Source organism: Triturus cristatus, chromosome 3_1 (genome assembly GCF_964204655.1).
Source record: "Triturus cristatus chromosome 3_1, aTriCri1.1, whole genome shotgun sequence".
In the NCBI taxonomy this organism is placed as follows: domain Eukaryota; kingdom Metazoa; phylum Chordata; class Amphibia; order Caudata; family Salamandridae; genus Triturus; species Triturus cristatus.
In genome coordinates this window covers 63,297,571-63,321,526 of record NC_140583.1, presented here as the reverse complement: position 1 = coordinate 63,321,526, position 23,956 = coordinate 63,297,571, and the positions used below count along the sequence as shown (strand labels likewise).

The 23,956-nt window shown below is 41.7% G+C and overlaps 1 protein-coding gene across 1 annotated transcript in view; it reads left to right on the top strand.

Annotated features, from left to right (window-relative positions):
* LOC146859709 (1-aminocyclopropane-1-carboxylate synthase-like protein 1) overlaps window positions 1-23,956 on the top strand; it is a 164,897-nt gene that overhangs the window by 75,606 nt on the left and 65,335 nt on the right. The window contains exons 6-9 of the mRNA XM_085643455.1: window positions 2,179-2,245; window positions 2,814-2,911; window positions 4,697-4,774; window positions 18,376-18,476. Of these exons, the coding sequence (XP_085499581.1) occupies window positions 2,179-2,245; window positions 2,814-2,911; window positions 4,697-4,774; window positions 18,376-18,476 (344 nt within the window). The remainder of the gene's footprint in view (window positions 1-2,178; window positions 2,246-2,813; window positions 2,912-4,696; window positions 4,775-18,375; window positions 18,477-23,956) is intronic.

Here is a 23,956-nt window from a genome sequence, read left to right as displayed (position 1 = left end):
AGGGCCTCTTATCGAATGGAACCTCCAGATATGTTTTCTACACCTCAACCTTCACTGAAAGATCCTGCCTTTCATCCCCCTGAGAAACATGTCATGGTCATTGGTGGCAGTGGTCTCTTGTGCCTTGACTATGGAATTGCTTTGTACCTTGGCTTTAATTCCTTCATTATTAAACAGTAGGAAGTTCAGAAATTTGCCATTAAACTGGTCTGTGAGATATCTCGGTGGCTCAACAACCAAGTAATTGGTTTCCTGTGAATGAAGGAATTCTTTTTAAGTCTCTGTACACTATACATTGCTCATTCTACAAGTTCAGGCCAATTCTTGTCACAAAATTACCATCCTTTTGTGTTCCATTGACACTTATCACAACCGTTGATTTGAGCCTTCTTACAATGCATGCTTGATGTGGGAATAGTACCAAATTGGGGAATGGTTTGCTACTTGAACTTTTTTCATTGATGACCATCTAAAGTTTCACAGATTTTTGAAAACCTGGCCCTTCTGCTAGTTCTATTTCTCTTTTTGTGCAGTAGTGTGTTTGGGTCCCATCGGTCCTGAATTCCCATTGCCAATGTAGGAAGTTGTGATAGCTGCAGTTTGGTAACAGATAAAGGGGCATATGTATCAACATCACCATTTGCGATTCTCAAATAGCGATTTTTAAAGAATCGCTATTTGAGAATTGCAAAACGGGATGTATTTAAAAAATCGCAAACTTTTTGCGATTTCTTAAAATTCCTTAATTGCGATTAGCAAATTGCGAAATCGCAATTAAGGAATACCTGCCCATTCATTTCTATGGGCCAGGAGACCCATAGGAATGAATGGGAAGTAATTCTCAAATAGCGAATTCGCAATTTGCTAATCGCTATTTGAGAATAATTTCAAAGGTGCAAGGGTGTCATGATGACACCCTGATGCACCCCTGAAATGAGCATGTGTGTGCATATGGCGCACATACATGCCCTAAGGGCATGTATGAGCGTCACGTGGCACTTTGCAAAATTAAAAATAGTGCATTGTGAAAGGAAATCGCAAATTACCACCAACTGGAAGTTGGTGGTAATTTGCGATTTCTTAAGGATAATTCGCACAACTTGGGTGCTTTTTACATTTCATTTAAGAAATCGCAATTTGCGATTTCTTAAATGCTTACGCAAAATTAAGAAATCGCTAAATTAGCAATTCCTTAATTTTGCGATGGGATTTTGCCTAATACATCCCGTTTTGCGAATTTTTAATCGCAAACGCTGTATTTTGCGAATCGCAGCGTTTGCGATTAAAAATGTGCTTGATACATATGCCCCAAAGTGTTTCTGTCCTTTATCCGTCATTGCAGACACCAGAATGTTTCTCTCTAAAATGAGACACGAAGAGGGCACATAAGTGGAGGAAGGTGGCATTATTAATATAAAGAACCACACCCAACCCAGGGAGCGCGAGGTCTCTCATGAGCCTTTGTGGGCTTCCTTTGTCACACTAGGTTTCTTCCAAAAAGATTATACTCATTGTGCGGTGTCTCCAAAGACCCAAGGTAAGCAGACATACTTTTGGGTATAGTACTGGAATTTAATGTTAAATTTAAAGTAAGTTTTTTCCTGGATCCTTCCTAAAGAAGGTACATATATTTGTTTACATATAAATGTGGGAATGAAACCTTTGCTAGAGAACTGCAGTTACTTGCTTCTCTTAGTTGGGGAATAATTATGGTTGAAGAACTGAAAAGCGCCTGTTGCTCGGTACTGCACGCTAGTTAGGAAATGCGTAGTGCCATGTGTATGTCTAAGCAGTGTGTGCAGCTTGAGAGATTTAGCAGGACGTTCAGAGGCAGTCAGTTTGGTTTGAAGTGTATGGTCTAAAAGAGAAAAAAAGTTATGGATTTGGATTAGTGCTTGTGACCCCCACGGTTAACTGATAGTGTGATCTCAATGTCACAAACGACCGCCATACCTTCACATTCTTTGGATGAATAATGATGACCCTTCGTTGATACAGAGCACACGGGCAATGCTCCCCTTGTGTTAACCCGCTTTAGATCACTGGATAGAAAATGCTTCCCTGGTGCCACTGTCAATGAGTCGTCCCTGCAGTCTTGTTCCATTGCAGGATGGAGATGGATCCATTTACTTATCTATCAATCACTCAAATCACTCTCTTTGTCTTTCTGTTTTTTAGGTGGTAGTGTTGAATGGATGCGGATCACTATTTTCATCATTGGCTTCTGTTCTGTGTGATCCTGGGGGTAAGGCAGGATTGTTTTCTATTGGTACCAAAAAATGAGTGTGCGTGTGGTGCACAGACTGCATTTTGAGTGCTATGCAAATAAGACTTTCAGAGTGGTCCTGGAGACAGATGTGTGCATTTTGGAAAATGTGCATACTTAGGTGGTGCAACCATGTGGGTGCACATCGGATGTTCATTGAAGATGTCTGGTGAAACAACAGTGGCTTGAGATTGCTGGAGTTATCTGTTGATTTTGATGAAACATCATGTATCTTGTTAATGGTTTTATCAGTTAGTGATTAATTGGATGAATATGTGACACAAACCTCTAGTTTTGGAATGTAGTGAGCAAAGCTGTAGTGGTTACTGTAAGAGTAAAACTGTTGGCCATGGTATCACTAAGGATTCCTACTGTATTAGCACTCACTCGGGGCTAGGGGATATCTTAAAAAAGACCATAGACCGTTTCCTCTGGAAATTTTCACACATAATCTGTATGAAAAGAAATCTGAAATATATTGAAATGCCACCAGTGTGTACTTGTCTAATTCTTTACAATGATCCTACTTTCTTGTGTTGTGTTTTAGATGCTGTGCTGATTGCCACTCCCTTCTATGGCGGGATCACCCAAAGCATTTTCCTCTACAGTAACGTCAAGCTGGTTTATGTGCATTTAGATAGCAAGGTACGACCTGTGCCCCATTTATTGCGGTCAGAACAGCACAGCCACCAAAGAGGTAACAGGAATCTTCTGTTCTTTTAAGCGCAGGCCAGGAGAAGGCAAACTCACCTCCAGCAGGTTAAAATTCCGGCTACAAAAGTCGGGAAATATTCCATCCGTTAGTTTATTGAAGTGGCTCTCTGAATAGTCTATATTTTCAAACTACTCATTGGACTGGCTTACTAAGGCTGTGTAGATTAGAGTAGGTATCTACCCAATATGAAATCAATCAATTAATCAATCGGGTGTTTGTTAAGTGCGACTACTCACCTGTAAGGGTCTCAAGGCGCTGGGGATGGATGAGTGGGGTCGCAGGTTCCAGTCCATCAAGGAGGGGGTCTGTCAAAGAGCCAGGTTTTGAGGTTTCTTGCGAAGATGGGGAGCGATGTTGTCTGTCTGAGGTGGAGCGGAAGGTCTTTCCAGGCTCACAGGCACTTAATCATTGACACACCTTCCAGTCCATACTTCTGTTTTTATCAGTGGTTTAAGATGCTTCTGGCTGCCATAGAACACTAAATGGATTGTCACACAGGAACTTATCACCAGCTAACTAGACTACAGTAACACTCTATGCCAGAATCTCCAGACAGTTCCTGCACAGACGCCAGAACACCGCAGAAAGACATATACTTATCCTCCCACATCACACTGCACCTGAAGAAACTTTATTGGCTTCCTATTCACAAGCGCAGCCAATTCCAACTCCTCATACACACGTACAAAGCTCTGCATAACAGTAGACCGGAATACCAGAACAGCTGCATACGCTTACATCAACCTACCAGACACCTGCGCTCCACCCTTACTCTAACACACTCCCCGCATCTTCAAAATCCGTGCAGAACGTTGCTCTTTCTCCTGCACCCAAAACATGGAACGACCTCCCTCAACACATCAGAGCCTCCTTTTCACCTCTTAAATTCCACAAGAAACTGAAGACCTGGTTTTTCAACTAACTCATGTGATGCACACACCCGCCACTCTACAAATTAACTTAACAAATGTGCAGGCTCTTGTTAGATAAATGGTGGGTCAAGAATGCTAGCTACTGTTGGAAATAGTCATTAAGTCTTCACCCACTAGCTAGTTGGAATTTGTCATTTTATTAATATTATGCCATTTTAGTGATACTAGACTAATTAACACCAAAGTTCATTTTCTTCTCTTAGGGATCAGAGTTCGTAGCCTCAGTTTTGTTCACAGTGGATACATGTCTATATGAATAAAACTCTGTGTCTTAGACATCACTCGTCCTGCATCAAGCACACTGATGGTGGTTAGAATGCAAGTCTTATTGAATTACTCTGACCCTTACATTTTTCTTTCCTGAGTAAATTTGAGGAAGGGGAAAGGGCAGTATGTGGGTGTTTTTGAAAGTTCCTGTTGCTTTAATTCTATGGATAAACAGAAAACTATCAACCCAAACAGTGCCAGTATTTCAGGATCCTTAACTGTAGAGAATAGTACAAAAGCTGCAACGGATGGTCATACTTTGTCACTACTTTCCTTATAAAGCAGCAGTTATGCTCTCCGTTAAATGCAGCAGTTATGCATGTTTGTCTGTCATGCTGATAGATGGTCGCCATTTTTGCAGTAAGTCACCATTTCATATCTGTCGAAAAACACTTTAACCTTTTCCAATGTGCTCTAACAATGTACATTTTTTAACTTGATCTGCAATCTTTGCTGAACTATCACTTATTAGAACAAGGTGTTCTATTTATGCAGAGTGTTTCTGTTTTTACACAGATAAGTGGCACAGCCTCCCGTCCATTTCAGTTGACTGTCCAGAAGATGGAAAAAGCTTTACTGAAAGCAAAATCCGAGGTGAGTGTGCTTTTCATGTTAGTCTTAGGAGACATTGAGCAGGGTCTACCAGACCTCGATGGTATCATGCAATGTTAAAAAAAATCACCTACTTCTTGGATCTGTCCCATTTCCAGTTTGAACAGCCAGATCTGGCAATAATGTTGGATGCCTCCGTCATTTGTGCATCTTTCCCCATTTTTTGCAAACTGGTACGTTCTGAGGGGCATATGTATGAAAAATCAATTTTGCGAACCCTTAATAGCGAATCGCTATTAAGGACTCGCAATAGGCAATGTACGTAGGATTCACAATATTAATTGCGATTCCTACATATTCCTTAATTTCGAATCGCCTAGAGGCCCATAGGAATGAATGGGAGACATTCGCAATTTGCGAGTACCCATTATGTACTCGCAAATTGCGAATGCAATTTCAAGGGTGTCAAAAGAACACCCTGTTGCAACCCTGAAATAAGCATGTGTGCACATGTGGCGCACATACATGCCCTTAGGGCATGTATGTTAGGCCTGGGCATTAAACTTCTCTCAGTTCACGGAGTTTTCAGAACTCGACACTCCGCGTAGCTCGTTGAGTGCAGAAAACTCCGCTTCGCGATGTGCAGCAGTTTTTTCCCCGATCGTGAACGGTAAGTTTGCGAACTCGAACAGTAAGTTCGCAAGCTGCCGCTCAGTTAGAATTTGTATCTGAGCGGCAGGAATACCAGCACAAACTGCAGTTCGCACTGCCCTCCGCCACTCGCGGATCTTAGAGTTTTTTTGTAACTTCGCAGAGTTCCATGTAGCAAAACTCCGTGAACTACGCCTAGACCTCATGTATGTGCGCCACATTGCACTTTGAAAAATGCAAAAAAGTTCATTTTTCAAAGAAATCGCAAATTTCCACCAACATGAAAGTAGTGGTAATTTGCGATTTCTAAAGGCAAAAACGCACAACGTGGGTGTTTCCAGAATTGCATTTAAGGAATCGCAATTTGTAATTCCTTAAATGCATTCACAAAATATGTGCGAGGGCCTTTTGGGATGATACATCCCAAAAGGCTTTTTCATGTTCGCAAATGGGCCGATTCTGAATATCGGCCCGTTTGCGAAGGGGAAAAAGGCTTCATACATATGCCCCTGAATCTTTCATTGTGGCAATCAGTTCCACCTTATAGACTTTTAACCACAGTTTCCTTCTTGTTGTTTTGCTTCTTCTTTCCTTACTTTGGCTCAGGCAGTTTGGGCCAGAAGGATCAAGGTTGAAAAGTATATAGTCTGACAAATGGTTTGTAATATGTGCCCAGTAGATGCCTGTCCTGTTGAGTGTGTGTGAGACCATCAGGACTATTTATCTGACAGAAACCAAAGGAGACCCTGTATCACAGGAGATGTTTATTATAATTCCTTAAGAAGTGTCGGAAGGTAGGTACAGGAGCACCGAAATTGAGTCTAGTAGCAAGCATGTCTTCAGCACAGTGTTACAACCTAAAGGGCCAAAGGCTGCAAGTGTTTATAACCCTTCTCGGTATGAAAGCCTGGGTGTGCCTTTTATCTTTCTATGTATATGATGACTTATTCTACCAGATCAGGTTGTCAAACTCCACAGAGGGTCCTTCCTGACGTAGAACTGGACGCCCTTCTGATACAATATCTTGTGTTGCTCTGAATACATCATTTCACTTTTGGGATCAAGCCCAGCTCCTATTTGGGGTTGCTGGTTCCAATCAACCAATGGGTTTGCCAACCCTTCTGAAGATGGTACATTGGTACAGTGCCCTTATGTTGAACGCTCCTGCCTCCAAGAACATGGTCCATATTACCAAATCTCCGCTTTCATCTGGGGTTCTAGAGACATAGCATGAGGGAAGCAGAGATAGCCATCTTCCGTAGGTGTATTCCAATTCTTCTGCTCCTCAGTCTTTATTCCTCTCTTGAGGTCGAGTCCGACTATAACGTAATGCAGCAGGTTGTTGAGAAGGTTGCAGCAATTAGGCTGGTGACTAAAGACAACAGTGAAAAATGAATCAAACTAGGCATCTACTGCACTCACAGCTACTCATGAAGGAGCACAGGCACCATGGTTTACTGATATCCACTGAAGCAACAAGATCAGCCACCAGCTCACCACCATCCTCAACACCTCCATCATCATGGCCATCTTTCCCGACACTCGGAAACACGCAGTGGTCCAACCCCTCCTCAAGAAACCCTCTGCAGACCCCATTGACCTCCAGAACTATTGCCCCATCTTGCTGCTTCGGTTCCCCTGGAGAAACCATAAACCTCCAGCTTCCCAAACACCGGAAGAGAAACATACTTCTAGATTCCTCCCAATCAGGATTCAGAGCCAACCACAGCACGGAGACAGCCCTGATCACTGCGACGGGCATCTTCATCCTATTCAACGGATGTGAATCAGCCGTCCTCATTTTTTCTTGACCTCTACCGATTTCGACACCGTCTCCCACCACACACTTATCACTAGACTCCACCAGATCGATATCCAAGATGCTGCTCTTAGATGGATGGCAAGAGGTTCCATCTTCTTCCTCCCTTGACATCACAGCTCAAAAACACCATCTGCGAAGTCCCGCAAGACTCATCCATCAGTCCTACCCTCTTCAACATCTACATGAAGCCACTAGCAGACATTGTCAGAACCCACGACATCAACAACATCTCCTATGCTGACGACATCCAGCTCGTCCTATCACTTTCAGTGAACCTCACCATGACGCAAAACAACTTTCACAACTGTATGAAGAACGTCTCAGCCTGGATGAAAGACAATTGCTTGAAGCTCAACATGGAAGAAATCAAAGGAGAATGAATCACAAAAACTGTTATTACCAGGGTCTAGGGTTCTGGTATATCAAAGGCCCTCATTCACATGAGACGTTTGGAGCGGTATATCTTGGTTCTCTGCCCTGTCGGCTTTGTGAGTAGCCTCGTCATTGGGTCTTTTATCACTCGAACACTGGGTTCCCCAAGTTCCTTTTGTCATCCAGAGGTGGGCCATCTGGTTTTATGACAGTTGTGGTAAAAAGTGCAAAGGGTGTTCTAGTCGAGTGTGAGTTAAAAACACCTCCTGTCTTCAGTATATAACTTTAATAATTGAGGATGAGCAAGATTAAAAAGTGGGGTGGTACTCTGGTGGAAGTGTTACTGTTCCACCATACCTAGTGATAGATGGTGAAAGGTTGACATGTTTTGGCCCTTGGTATCCCTCACGGATCTGTGGGCCTTCTTCAGGACGAGATCGAGGATGGCTATTGTCAGGAATAGCCTATGGTAGGTAAGTAAATAACTCACCACTCTTCATCAAGCTTGTTAGCTCGTCTTCGAGTAATAGTTCCTGATTTAGTCTATACCTCTAGAGAGATAAAAGACAGTACAGATGGAAATACTTGTAGATCCATTTTATACATTACGAAATAGGTATTGTCATGTTCTGTTTTAACACAAATAATTTGGTGCAGCTGGAACCGGGAAGGTTTTGTGATGGCTATGATTTCTATTTAAAAATCTGATTAGGCTTGTGAATAAAATCTGCAATACTGTGGTACCACTGTGGTATGAGGTGAATCCACTTTTAGTGGTGAGGATGACAAAGCGCTATCGATAATGCTACTTGGAGTGCATAATATTCATGGATGGTATCAGGTTAATGACAATATTATCTCGCTAATTATTCTTATTCAAACATGTTCATGCTAATTTTTATCAATGTTATATAGCAGCGCTTGATATGTGTGAGAGTTGACACACTAAGCGATGTAGATGTAAGTCCTGGATCATGGTGGTAATGGTTAGCATTTTGGTAGTTACTACAGGGAGACAATAAGGACCAAATGTGAATAAGTATGTGTGGGCGGCCGAATTACGACCGGTAGCACATTGATGCGTGTTCTAAGCACGTGAATATGTCAAGTTGAAAGTGGCTCGATGACAGTCTCATGTGTTTAATGTGCAAGGAGCGCAGAAATAGTGAAGGTCTAAAAAATTAGAGCAGGAGACTAGAATTGAAGAGGGAAACCCATATTGTTCGGATGTTGCTTGTTTACAGCCTGTGTAAGTAAGTAACGTTAACCGTGACTCTGGGCTGTTCCTTGAAGGTTCGTTAAAAAGGCCGTATCCTGTCAGTACATTTTAGAAGGTAAAAGGGCTTAGATTGTTTCTGTTTGGGAATGTGCAATAGTTACAAGATGGCACGCAGGTGGGTGGAAACGTTGCCAAAGTATTAAAGGTATAACAATGAATTACTGTTGTTTTAAAATAGAATAAAGTAAAATAAAATAGATGTGGAACTGATACCTTTAAGAGGAGAACGATTTAGCTCCTACGGGGTCCTAAAGGTATCTTATTCTGAGAAAAATTGGGAAAACAAAAGTTAACATGTTGAGCTCCTGGTCACGCGTGGGAAGTCAGTGCTTACTTGACCTCATAAATGTAATGAAGGTGGAAAAAAGACTCGATAGCCATGTGGTGTTATGAAAACCGACTCACATCAAATGCTCATTATAAAAAAAATATAAATTTTTCCATAAAGGGATCTGTGTTGATTAATCCAGATAGTGCTATACAAATTGAAAAATATTTTTCTTTAATCTCAACATGTATAAAACCGGAGTTCTGTTTTTTAGCAGTCATACCTCACTCTAGAATGACTACTGGTGGCCATCGGATCTCAGACCCACTCCGAAAGACCCCACCCGCAACCTCGGCATCATCCTAGACCGTAAACTCTCCATGAAACAACAGGTCAATGTGGTTTCCTCAGCCTACTTCAACAAACTGCTTGCTTCGCTGAATTTTCTAGTGGCTACCCACCAGCACCAGTAAAACAGTGATGCAGGCCCTCCTCACCAGCCACTTTGACTACAGCAATGCACGCTATGCAGGCACCACCAGCAAACTCTTGACAATACTCCAGATGATCCAGAATGCAGCAGCCAGGCTGATGCTCAACCTTCTCAAAAGGACCCACTCCACCAGGCACCTGAGAGACCTCCACTGGCTCCACATCCAGAAGAGATGCCACTTCAAGCTTCTGACCCGCACCTGCAAAACCCTCCACAACCAAAGACTGACCTACATGAACCACCACCAGAACTTCCACCAACCACAGAGAAACTTCTGCCCCGTCTACCTCACCCTCTCACAGACACCACGCATCTGCCATTTCCGCACCGGAGGTCGATCCTTCTCCCACCTTGCTGCCAAATCCTGGTAGCTCCCTCATTGGCAGACTTCAGGAAGGGACTGAAGACCTGGCTCTTCGACTGAGACCCGCAGCCCAATGCCTGGATACCCTCACAGGTGATACGCTGCACTGTATAAGTACAGTTTGATTAATTAATTGATAATATCTCACTGGCTACCTGCCTTGGCAGGCCCCCTAGGCTTTCTAAGTCAACTCTTCTACAGCGGATTCTGGCATGTTTCCCTTCCCCATGATCTCTTCTTGCTCCTACCTGTCAAGCAGGATTTCTTCCATGAAGTATGCCTCTGAGTACTCTGGTCACTTAGATGATATGGAAAGCACGCCTAACCCAGAGAAGCAATATTGGGTCGATCCTAGTAGTGGCTTTGCCTATTTGCCATGCTTCCTGATGTTAGAACCTGTTCTGATACCTTGAGAGTAAAGTTAAACGCCAGATGCTCTGTCAGGCTGCAACTCACTCCATATCCTTTCTACCCTTCTACCGGATCTTCCATGGCTGAGCCAGATTCAGGCTCTAGCTGCTTCGGGAATATAGTCCCTTTAAATTCCACAGTCAGATTCTAAGTTGAAATCCTCACAACGTCTGGCTAATTATTAGTCATCAATGTGTCTCTTAACTCTTAGGTAGTCTAGGGTACGGTATGGTAAAATGGGGGATTGCACGCCTGATTTTAGGGTCATGCCTGGCATTATACAGGGTTGCGTATTAGCGCCCCTTTTATTTTCCCTATACATTAACAACGTAGATGTGTTTTTACAAAAAATTACTGCAGATGCCCCGATAGTTGGAATACGTCCCACCCCTGTTTTATTGTATGCAGACGATGCTGTCCTAATATCAAGAACAGCAAACGGTCTCCAACGCCTAATAGAAAATTTCTACCTGTACATGACTGACAAAGACTTCCAGGTCAATTTAAAGAAAACATTTGTCATGTCATGCAGGAGCAACAGGCCCAAGAACAGACAGCATCATGTGGGTGGGGTTGTTATCAATAGAGTACCATAGTTTTGGTATTTGGGGATGCTTTTTTAATAAGAACAGCACATGGAATGTGCACATAGAATCATGTAACATGACATTTCTAAGAATTATTGAGGGTATTTTTACATTCTCTGCAAAATTGGGAAACAAACCTATATGAGAAATTTTAACTTTGTATCGGAGTAAGTGGGTTTCAGGGGAATGTTACAGGGCCGCGATATGGGGGAGAGCAAATACGGCCACCTTACAAACTAACAAAAATAAGTTTTTAAAACGATTATTGGCAGCTCCAAGAGCAACAGCGAACACCATAGTACATAAAGAACTGTCTGTACCATACTTAAGCGACACAATAAATATGGCAGGCCTTACGTTTTGGCAAGGGCTATGGGCAAAAGAAGAAACAAAATTCACAAAAGATTTAATAATGGATTGCCTAGCTCTTGACCACAGTTCAAAAATACCATGGTTGGAGTACATTTTTAACCTTTTAACACGATGCAAAGTAAACGTTGATAAAAAGAACTCGCCACTTATTCTGGAATATAGTAAAAATGACTTGAAATTGAGATACACAACCGCCATGGAATATGAAAGAGAAAGGGCTGCCACACAAAAACAGAGTGAGGTTTCTTATTGTGAACGCCCACTCATGGGGGCTACTCAGCCATATTTGATCCTGGTAAGGGACATTCAGCACAGATTTTATTTAACCAGGTTAAGGACGGGCATATTACACTATTTAGTGGCATTCCCGAGAACGGAAAAGTGATGCTACAACTTACCAGCCTGTCCATGTGACGGCAAAACCCCACAATCTACCGGGCATTTTATCCTTTTCTGTAGTTTTTATAGGGATATCCGGAAATCAGTTTTAAAACCCCTCTTATTAACAAATATGCTTTATAACTATAAATACACGTTTAATTTTGTGTGTAGCCTGGAAAACGTGAAAATTATAAAAACTGTAACTCGATTTATACAACTATCAATTAAGAAAAGAAAGGACTTGTGGCAGCTTGTATCTCATGTATTCTTGGCACCTTAATGCATTGGCACTTTATAACTGGTTAATATGCTACGTGAACAGCTCCATGATTAAAACCTGATCCAACTTAGACTATCAAGGTTAATTTTTAACAGTATTTCGTACAATAGGCATACTTATATTTATTTGTATCGGAAATAGGCCTTAATCTCGCCATCGTTTGGCTTGAAGTTTTATAAACTAACTTTTTTTAATTAATTATGTTGTTATGTAGGAATGTTGTCAATATATTGTGCGTATTAGTATGCTTTTATGGTGTTTTCTTTTACTTGCACCGAAGAAAGCTGATTTTGACTTTGAACTTTTAGGGTTGATCCAACTTCAAAGCCTTTGAAGGCTAGCCTACCCAGACACAACACTGATTCTATTACAGTTGACCATGCATCCAGTAATCCCCTCAAGTAGGCATAGGAGCGTGGAAAGAAACTAACCTTTGAACCTGCATGTTCATAGTGAAAAATATCTTTGTCCCCGGAGAATCCCCAGTCTAGCATTTGGCAGTGGTGGTCTCCCTTAAAGAATAATCTTTTTCCAGTCACATCAACAATATATCTCATATCATGATACATTGCCCAGTCTGATGGTGTCTTGCTTAGAGAGGCTAAAGCTAACAATTTCATTGCGAGGTACAGTCTATTTTGGTAGAGAAACTGCCTAGCCAAATCTCCTTTCATATATATGACACTAGAGTTTTTGGACTACATTTTAGAAGGCCTAGACAAGGTTATTGATTTGCTGTTTTCTGGAAAGTATTTCTTTTATTCCTCAGTGGATAAGATGCTGCAGCAATATAATACTGGAATGGTCATGGGCAAATTGCTGAGTGCCATCTAAAGGTGTGGCTGCCATATTCCAGTCCTCTTTCTAGCAGGCCATGTCTTTCAAAGTGAGAACAATAATTGATGGCTAGCCTTTGGCTAGTAGTTCCTCTTCTTTTGCCTTGAACTGGCGGTCCAAAATGAGATACTGTAGAAATACTCTAGGGTAAAGCCAAACCCGTGGCAAAGTTCCATAGAGGCAGTTCCATTAACTTCCCTGTGACTCAAGTAACTCCTGACACTCCCGTCGGAGGTGAGTGCTTTCCCCCTGCTACCATCAAAGACACAGATCACCCACAACTCCAAGATGCCATTGGTGGTGAGAAACCACTATGATCAACATCTTATTCAGCTGCCCTCATTGAGGCCACGCCTCTCTCATATGTTTTCTCCCTCCCCCACTCTCTTCCCCTTACTCCTCTCTCTAGTGCAGTGCTTCTCAACCTTTTCAAGAACCACAACCCAATTTTTAGAACGAATAACATTCGTCACTTACCTAACTTTAACGAACATGAGGCGGGGGCAATTTTTTGATGTAATTGTAGACATGCTTTTAAAATGCGATGAATAACCAAAATAATATACTCTTGACAATTGTTTGCGTTTCTGTCTAGGATCAATCATTTGTAAATGACACAACCTTGAACATGCCCTTCGATAAGTCTTTATCCGACTGTGCCCAAGATATTGATCTCCCCATAAAAGTGGCAGATGGTGAACTGCACATGAGCTGGAACAGTTTTCACAGTGAGGTGCTGGCATGTGGCATCTGTTAACTGAAATCATAAGGCTCCTGAAAAACCTTTGTGTTGATACCCATGATTTTTAGCAAATTTGAAAAACCCCTTCTGCTGTAGGCCTCATATATGTATATATATATTCAATGGCATGTGTGGCTGTGGATGCACATGCCTAGCATTAGTCTGACATCTAGTGTTGGGCAAGTTGTTTTTCTTCCAAAAAGTCTTTCGATTCACGTGTATAGCGAATCCTCCTCTTGCTTGTAGCGCGCATTGCCATAGACTCCATTGTTATATTGTTTTTTACCGCTTTCTGGTTCGGTCGCGTTCTCTTCTGCTCCGGTCGACACCGTCGTTAGGATTCTTTCTAATACCGTCGGTTATCATTTTAGATCGAGGTTCTATCGCTACTTTAGAGATATCAAACTAGCGCCGAATTAATCCGGGGTACTTGATTCGATCGCACCATTCTCTTATGTATTTATTTCTAACAAAACGGCCAAAAGGTGATGGAATGGACACACTTTAAATGTTATCCTTTGTGTCATGCAACGATTTAATACACAGATTTGCACAGGGTTTGTAATTCCTGCTTATCCCCTGATCATCAAGAAGAATATTGTGACGACTGCAGGTCATTCCAATCAAGAAAACCTTAAGGGATTGCAAAGCCAGAAGACTGCAAATGTCTCGACGCAGCATCGAAGGCACACCAGACTTTTTTGGGGCGGAGAAACTGGAGAACGAAATGGAGGCATTTCGGTCGCTGCAGATGAGGGTACCCTCTCTTAGGAACAGAGCTCAGACGCGGAGATAGAAAAAGATACCATCACATCAGGGCAACAAACCGTGAGTAAATTGGCCCGTCAGCCTCCACCGAGACATCCAACACTCCAAAGTCTGCTGTTGGGCCACCACTGCCTTTGGGCAATGGTCGTCACCAACTGGCTGATTCCAGAATGTCCGGACTCCGCTCAGCTCCTAAAAAAATAGCCTAAAGCAAAACTCATTGATCCAAAACAAATCACAAGAAGTATGCTTTCTGGACCACCATCTATTTTTCTGCCAAACTTGGTGTAATTCCTTTCAGCAGATCGGACTGTAGTTGTTTTCAAATTGTTTTAATTCACTTATACTTTACATGGGGAAAACACGTTTTGGGACCCCCCTTGTTTTACTTGGCCCCTGCTTAATGGATCACCACAAAACTTTCAACACAGCAGCAAAAAAGGGGACGTTTTGCAAAAATGTTATGTAAATTCGTCAAGCGGCACCACATTTTTTTAAATAGTATTTTATTGCCATTTCTAAGATACAATCTCAACATCTGTTAAAAGGTTAATACCATATTTCAGTTGCGTGCAGAACCCCAAATATTAACCTCTTCCCCCACCCCGACGCCTTAACTGCTCAGTCACAATGTATCCACGTTTAATAGCAATATTAAAATTCACTAGTATTTAATAACAGTGGAGCAAAAAGAAAATCTCCATCTATAGTATTTTCAAGATATGCACATTAGGTCAAAGGTTTCACTCCTCCAATGACCCCCTGCCGGCTTGTTACTTTGTCTATATCTGGATCTAATGGGGTAGCTCATCTGGAGGAGTTAGTAGCTCTGACAACATTGCCGCCCAGGATAGCAGCGTTAAATTATTGGCTAAGCAAAAAAACGCTTTTCCTATGGAAACTTTGGTCCTAACTATGGGGGTGGTTTGTGTGTGTGTGTGTGCTTTTTTCATTTTCTGATAGCACAACCACTGACCAGGGGGCAATAGGAGCACTTTACATCAGTACCAGATTACGGGAAACAACCTTTACAACAAGGTTTTTACCTCGTTATGCCTTTACAAAGCATTTTGTAGTGCAGATATTGTTACCCCGAGTATGCATTTAAAACGCATGCCAATATAACGCATTTAGGGTAAGTTGGAGGGGAGTGGGGGATCTCCCCACAAATACATTGTGTTTAAACATAAAAACAATGCGTGGTATTGGCATCCGTTTTAAATGCATTTTCGCAATAAAAACATGCACTCTAAAAAATGCGTGAAAAGGGCATGCGAAATAATTGCATGCGATGTACCATCGTACATCCCCAGATTACATTACATAAGGTCATATTCATTTTATTTTAAGTACAGGAAAATACGTGATTTACCCAAAAGCAATGCCAAGACTTGACTCAGGTTCCCCAGCTCCAACTTTTACAGCTCTTATCATTAGGTCACATCTATATTTCTAAGTTTATGTGTGAAAGCCATACACAAGTGGAATGACTGTGTATGATCTCATATAGTGAGCACATTCTCTGTTGAAACAGCTTTATGAAGTTCAGGGGTAAGGATATAGTATGTAGACGGTGGTGCTTTTTAGAGTACATTATCGAACATATATCACTGTAGCATTTTGTCATTTAAAGACATCATTTCTTCCATTGAAATGACCAGTAAATTTGCACAGACATACAGTTTCACTGATAAAACTATATCGCATGCAAATGATAATGTTTGGAATTTGGGTTTGAGTTTGCGCATCACCAAGTAAAAGTGTCCTGATTTGTTTTGATTCTATTAAAATCTTTGTTTCCATCACACTTTGGAATTACAAAAAAACGTGCTTCATTTTTGTTTTCCTATCTGTTGATTTATTCTGAAATATGTGTACAGTTCATTTACAGGTATTTACATTTTGTTGTGTGTTACGAAATAAAGACATCATGCAGCCTTTCCTTCCCACTTCTGTAACCCAGTAAGATTGTCACATAGTTTAAAAACTCCTCTCACTTTTCAGTCAGAGAAGGAAAAGTAAACACGAGTCCTCATGTTAAAAGAATATGCAGTAATTTATCAGAAGACAGAGCCCAACATTAGGCCTCTGTTTTTGATGCACAGCAAAGGTGACAAGATAAATGCAAAATGTAAATGCATTTTTATTATTGCTCTTTTAGTACCCACAAGGAATCCACTGGCAACCCACTGTTTGGGGAATGCTGGTCTAGTGTTCTCTATAAAATCGAGAATATTTCTGATTTTTCTTTCATACTGGTAGCCCAGTTTCCTGTGATCTGAAACTTTGGCATTCTGCTTCTTCATCAGAAGCATGCTGGCTGGTATCCTTCAAGGTCCGGACTGTCTAACTGTGGATGAGGGCAGAATATTCCAACCCTCTGCAGTCTCTATGCTTGAATGCTGGAGCTAGCCTTATCCCCCTATTCCCTCAAAAATCCTGTATGTTGTGGCAGCTGCCATGAAATCTATCATTAGATCCAAACTTAAGAGAAAGTGGTTGATCATTTGTTAATAATCAATGTCAGAAGGCATAATCCTTCTGATATTATCTGAGCATAGCATCATTTTGATTTCTAGGCACCTGGTGGAAACAGGCATGTAGATGGAAATAAGTAAATTCATGAATTTAATTTATTTATTTATAAAGTTTTGTATAGCGCAAACGTGACCCTTACGGGTATCGGAGCGCTTCACAATTTTGGGTAAGAGGGATACATTATTGGGAAACAAACCATTTGTTATATAATTATGCAAGGCGCGTGCAAGACTCCTTTAGGTATCAGAACTCTCCACATAAGTGTAGAGCGGATACAGTGATGGGTGAGGAACATTCGAACATATGTATGTACAATGCATGCTAACAATGTTATTCCCAGGTATATAACCATGTCAAAAGTCAATCAAGACGACTGAATAGAGGGCAGTAATGAAGTCTAGAAGCCAAGGCGTATTAGGGCAGGGACTTGAGCATTAGGAAGTGGTAGAGGAGATTGTAGGGATTTCCGGAGGAAGAGAATTCAAAATTTTCGGGGCAATTCCTGAGAAGGCTCTGTTACTTGATCTTTTTTGTGGAAGATCTGTGGTTTCAGGAGCATTGTCCTTGCACTTCGTGATGCTCTGCGGCCCCCTGATAGTTCTAGTTTTTGAGCCGGATAGATACGGGTCTTGAAATGAAGAGCTTTGTGCGTCATGCAGGCACTTTTTAACTGTATTCTTGCCTCGTATGGTAACCAGTTTAGGCATTTTTAGGGCTGGGGATATGTATGTTTTGGTTCTAGTAATCAGTCTAGCTACGGCATTAAGGGAAGCCCTTAGTGGGGCCATGTTCTGATTGGGTAGACCACATAGCGTGGAACTACCGAAGTCTAGTCTTGGCACTACAAGAGCTTGTACCACCAATTTGAAGTCTTTCTGTGGAAGGAATGGTTTGAGATTCCTTAGTTTACTCAGCTGATGTTTAGCTCCCTTGGTTGCATTGCTGATATGGTTCTTCATATTCAAGTAAATCCTCTTTGACCACCGTTAGGTCCACAGTAACAGGCTGCAAAGTCTTTCTCTACTCCATCAAAGCTATCAAACATCACCTGCTGTCATGAGGTCGGCTGTTAGATGGGATTTGAGCCTTGTTTTCTCTCACCTTATGCAGAAATCTTTTTGTGACCTGCTTAATTAATATTAGGTTAGGCAAGATGGTATTCATCCACCTGTGAATGGACATTTTGTGATGTGACAGATGGGTGTTCACACATGAGGTCGTCCCTTTCATAAGTTCTATATTTATAAAGCGCTCCTATAGTTTGTGTAGTACATATCAAATCCAGGTGCGTATATATGAATATTTGCCTGCTCCATTTGTTATGTAGTAGCCTGGCATTTGAATGCATGAAAAGTGGCAAAATTGTGTATTTATGAATTCCCAACTCTTCAGTTATCACTCCTCTGAGGCTTATTAGTACTGTCTGCTGGCAAATCAGTTTTCTTTTCATGGCACCAATGGCTTGCCTTTCTTTTCAGGGCACCATTGTGAAGGCTCTGTTTCTCATCAACCCCCACAACCCCCTGGGGGAGGTCTACTCCCTCGCAGAAATGAAGGAGTTCCTGGAATTCGCTAAACGGTAAGGAGTGTGCGGAGCCACCATATTCTAAATGATGTCATAGAGTTCAATGGTGAAGAAAGAAAGTCCTGATTTGTAGCATAAAACAAGGTAATTTGTCTCGAAAAAGAAGAAGCAACAAGCTTGATCAAAAACTATCTGGTACCAATTGAATGTCATCTATTATCCCAGGAACCATGCTGTTTGTTTACAGAGGACACTGACCATAAACTATTACATTCAGTTAAGTGCCATACATATGGTTCAGCCAGCAGTAGTCAGAAAAGGGAGTCCACCATGTAGGTATGATACATCTTCTATTGTTTTCACCAGGTCATTCCGATATATAAAAAAAGTATAGAAGGGAGGGCACATATGTAATTGAAAATAATTGTTTGAGTTGGTTGGTTTTCAAAGATCATCAGGAGAGAGAATGTTTTTTGTCTAGATGGTGTGTGCCTGATTTTGTTTTATTTTATCTAAAGAGGCAGTTTACCTAATTTGAAGGTGGTTGAGGATAAAGTCTACATAGAATGTTACAGCTGTGCTACAGAAATTGGAGTTCTACTCAACCCTTTCCCTGCTAAGTTAAGCGGCAAAGTAGAATGCATTCATATAGTCCGCCAATAGACTCAAACGACCCAAACATTTGTGATGTGTGCTGTAATTAACCATGTGGCTGTTTACCACATATGTGCTGACACTCAACCTTATCACTAGTTATGCTATGAAATAATTTTCTAACTCCGTTGGCTCAACATGACTTGCTGAGTTTGTGGCACAAGAGTTCGGAATTTCTTTTCGGCCTTTTGTCAATGAGCATTAAATCATGATTGAAAACCTTATGAGCAAAGAATATGCATGGGTCGCATCAAAAAGTGACTAGTATGTCGGTCATATATTAAAGGAACCATAACTTTCCACGCAAAGGACTGGCCCCCTACACAATTGAGCAGTAGAACGAGTTTTTGTGTGCTATAGCAAGTAATCATCAGAAGACGTGTAAGAATGTCAAAATAATAGAAATTAAAAAGCACTCATCTCTACAATTGCTTCAGCTGAGGTTATTAAATGGGGGCAGGAATGGCTAGACGATGGGAGTGTCAGATAGCGGCCACTCATCGTAGTAGTGAGTCTAGTTGGGTTCAGTCTATTGATGTGGTGAGATGCATTTAGGGTGGGATTATTGTGATAATCATACAGCAAGGTGTGGGGGGACCCGGTGGGACAGAGTGTTTGTTTACTCACAGGGAGCAGACTAATTTTCCAACCGTTGTTGACAGTAAATTGTGTCAACAACGGTTGGAAAATTCCACACTGTCTGCAGTAAAACAACATTTTTCTCTCCTGTCCAAAGATGTGGACCCATCTGACCTCCTTTTATGCCCTTAGTCTCCACTTTCAGACTTATTTATGCCACATATAATGAAATTTGGAAATTGTCACGAATGGAAGCTTAAATGGAAGTTTGATAAAGTGCTTGCTGTTGTTGATAATAGTATTAATATGCTTTCTTCTCGCATTTACAATCTGAATAACATTGTGTCATCTGTTACTGATATCATGCAAAGTGAAATGTCGACACTGTATCATGGGTAAAGTCAGATTAAATGTATCGTGCACTTTAATTGGAAGCTTCCAACTCACAAAAACGGGCACGTACCTTGGTGTTACCTTAACACCAGCCTTCTATTCTTGCCCTTTGAGCTGACACATAACCAAAAACTGATGGCTAAAAAGGATGCCACGTACACAATGTTGCACTAGAGAAGTTAGAACAGCGCCTATTTACAATAGCCAAAACACCTTCCGATGTATGGTTAATGCACGCAGTAACAAACCACAGGAGGATACCCATAAACCCAGTTGAGACCTGGATGAAAAGTATGTAGCGTACAACAATGTCTCAACAAGTATTATTTAGTTAACAGTTTTTTTGTTAAACAGATTTTATTGGGTTTTACTCATTACATTGCATACATCTGCTCCAGTGTGTGTGTCTTGCATTATTTTGTTGACAGTTATAGAGAATCATGCACATAACATGTTGCAAGGGAAGGGGAAAAAAGAGAAAAGAGAGACAAGGAACCAAGAAACAATGAATGCCAAAAATATTTTTCATATATTTGATCAATAAGTCAAAATAACGGCACACTCTTCTATTAAATGTCATGTTACCTGTACAAAGAGGTCTTCCTTACTGGTAAGAAATTCACCATTCACTGCGCATGTAATGCGTCGGTAGCTAATTTGGCCTATTTTCTAAAAGAAATACCAGCCCCTGTAATACTCCCCCACATTACAGTCCTTTCAAATGGAAGATATTTAATGTTAAGCAATCAGGACTGTTGCTAAATGCAAACTGGGTTGCCATATATTTTATCCTTCTCCCAGATAGTCACCTATTGTAACAACGCCCTTTTCTCTCCCACTCAAGGACGTATGGATTGCTCCTTTGTGGCCTTCTATTCCAACTTTGAAGGCAGATTTTAACACGCTAAGCAGGCTCAAAGAACTATTGTTTCAAAAAGAAGCAGCACTAACGTCTGCTTGAGAAACTTTTGAATTCCAAGTTGCAATGAGATCTAGTGAGATAAAGTCCTTGTTAGACACAAACCTCCTATTACATTTTGGCAAATTAGTTCATCACATTTTGAATGCATCTAATACTGCTGGCCATGTTCACTATTTCAATTTGTGGGTTCTGACTTAGTCAGGTTCTTTCAGACAATCTTTGGAGTAATACCAGCTTTTATTCATTTCCTCTTTTTCAATGTGTTTGGGGTGTGGTGCTGCTGTTATTGCTCATTTTGATCCTATTTATTCTCCTCTGCAATCGATGTTCTGTTTGCAAGTCCACTGGAACTACCACAGCTCCAGTTGTGACGTCAGCACATGCTACGATACTTCTGAATCCTCTTGCTCCAGAAACTGGATCTTGATTGGTTACTCTAATTCTAACCTGCCTCGTTTACCTGAGTACAACCTGTGTTTCACTGCCCATTTGAATGGGCACTGGATATTTGTTTGAATCTGCAGACTCTGGCTCCCGTGGACATGTACCTGCTGCTGATTCTATTAGCGACCCATTTTCAGTGTTGTCCCTTGGGCCTACAGCTTCTTCAGAATGTGAGCGATGAGCTACTCCTTACAGAGGAGGCGAGTGCATCTTCACATGAATTACTAACTGCTGGCTGAAATAACAAGGATGCAGGTTACTCGGTTACTGTCTCAGCATTGGCTGATATCAAAGATCATGTCTTCTCACTACAGTTTGTGGATAGGGTTATTGAACAGTCATCATCTACAGAGACGAAATCCGCTCTGGATTCACTCTTTTGAATTTGCAAAAGACTTCATAGATGCTTCTGACACCTTATTTTGGATACCTTTTCAAAATTGGCACGTTATGTTTTTTTATTATGATTATACGTTGTTTTTATAACATACTCATTAGCGAAGCATTGATTTTGCTTAGATTATGCTTTCGGTTTTTCATTTGCTTAGTCTTCATGTTACTGTCCTGACCAAGGAGGGGGTGAAATAAGTTCCCTTTAGGGCCCACTGTGGTTCTCCCCTATGTTAGCCTAACTGCACACGTTGTAAGCCGCTATGCTTTACACACGTTACACACAGCACATTTGTTTTTGTGCCTCGATATTCTAGAAATACATTGGACATGGTCAGTGCTTGGGACTCAGTCTGCACATTTCATGCGAGGCCAAACATCACAAAGCTCTGTTTTTTTCTGTGGTCGTTCACTAACATATTCTGACACAACAGACATAACATAGAGATTCAGCTGCTGTTTTCTCATTATGTTAGCCTAGACTTGCCGTTTTGAGAACAGAGTGGAGGATTCTTGAAGAGAAAGCCTTCCGTCCATCAGAGGGAGGCTGGTTCATGTTCTTAAGACATCACCAACCCCATGTGGTATGGTTAAAAAGCAGGATGGGACGGGGTTTGCATGCTGTACCAGGAGGCACTTGATCTGTTGAGGTGGCTGGAGTGGCAATGTATTTCCCTGGTCGTGAATCACCTGGCGGAATCTTTGAACTTCGGGTGAGCGACCCCAGACTGTAGGTACTGTTGTAGTGACTGTTGCAGTGACTGTTGCAGATCCCCTTGAGATGTCCCCCGCCGAGAAGTCAATTAAAAAATCTAATTCAGTGCACCCTGGCTTTCCAGGTCCTTCAACGGCATCGCTAAACACTGAGGCCTTTAGAGAAGCCAGATTGTGAATTATTAGTACTCTTCTTGCTGCCTCTGTTATGCCTTTGGGGCCCCAAGAATTCACAGAGGTCTTCAGTCAAGTAACCACTTGCAAGAGTAACCACCGGCGAGTTTACCCTCTGTACTGGCTGTACTTACTGAACCCACCTCTGGTTGTGCTCCAATGTCAGAGCCGACTTTCAAGCCAGCACCAAAATCCGCAATGGTCCCTTTGACATTGACACCACCGGCACCTTGTTCCTATCCAACTGAGCTGAATTCATCTCTGCTCCAACTGAGGCTGCTTCCCAAAGCTGTATCGACGCATCCGGCCCCAATCCAAGTCAGACAGAACCATGCCTACGCCTCAGAGCTGCACCTCAGACTGACAACTCTGCGGTTCAGACTCTGATCAGAATCAGTCTTTGGAGATGACCAGGAGATTCCCCAGCACCTTGATGATGATAATTTTTGTATGGACTGGCATAAGGCCAGTGGGTTGGACACAGCCCTTGACACTGGGCTGTATTTTCCCCCGGGCCATCAAGGGGTGAAGATCAGAGGATCTTTTTCTAGCGAAGGCTCCACATTCCTCTTGCATTTGCAGCCATTTGCTTGGTGTTGAGGGTGGGATCGGCGTCTTGTACCAGGAGGCACTCCGGGCCACATGTATCAATATTAGGAATAGCGATCAACTAATTGCGATTTTCTTTGAATCTCAATTAGATAATCGCTATTCCTAATGTATGATACTCCATGAGCTTCATTTAGCAATTCCTAGGGGTTCGCTAATTGACCTACCTCATTAATACTAATGAGGTAGGTTGCAATTTGCCACCCATTAGGAATCGCTAAAATCACATGAATGGTGCCCTGTTGGGGTCAGCAGACCACCATGTGCGTGACTGCTTTTAAATAAAGCCAATCTCTTTTTTTTTTTTTACTTCAGCCTGTTTCTCTTTAAAGGAATTGGGGTGCCCCTTCCTAATACCGACTCACAAACCCATTTTGCGATCGGTAACAGGTTACCGAATCGCAAAATAGAGGTTGATACATTGGAAAAGCCATCTATGCATTCGCAAACGGGCCAATTCTGCTAATCGGCCTGTTTGTGAACGCTTAATAGCTTCATACATGTTAACCTTCATCTCTTGAGTTGGCGGGAGTGGCATAGCATTTCCCTGGTTGTTAACCACATGGCGGAATCGTTTAACTCCTCGCTGGAGATTTCAAGACGGCTCTCTCAGAGACACATTGCGAAAAGCATGGAGTACGGGTCCCCTGAACAC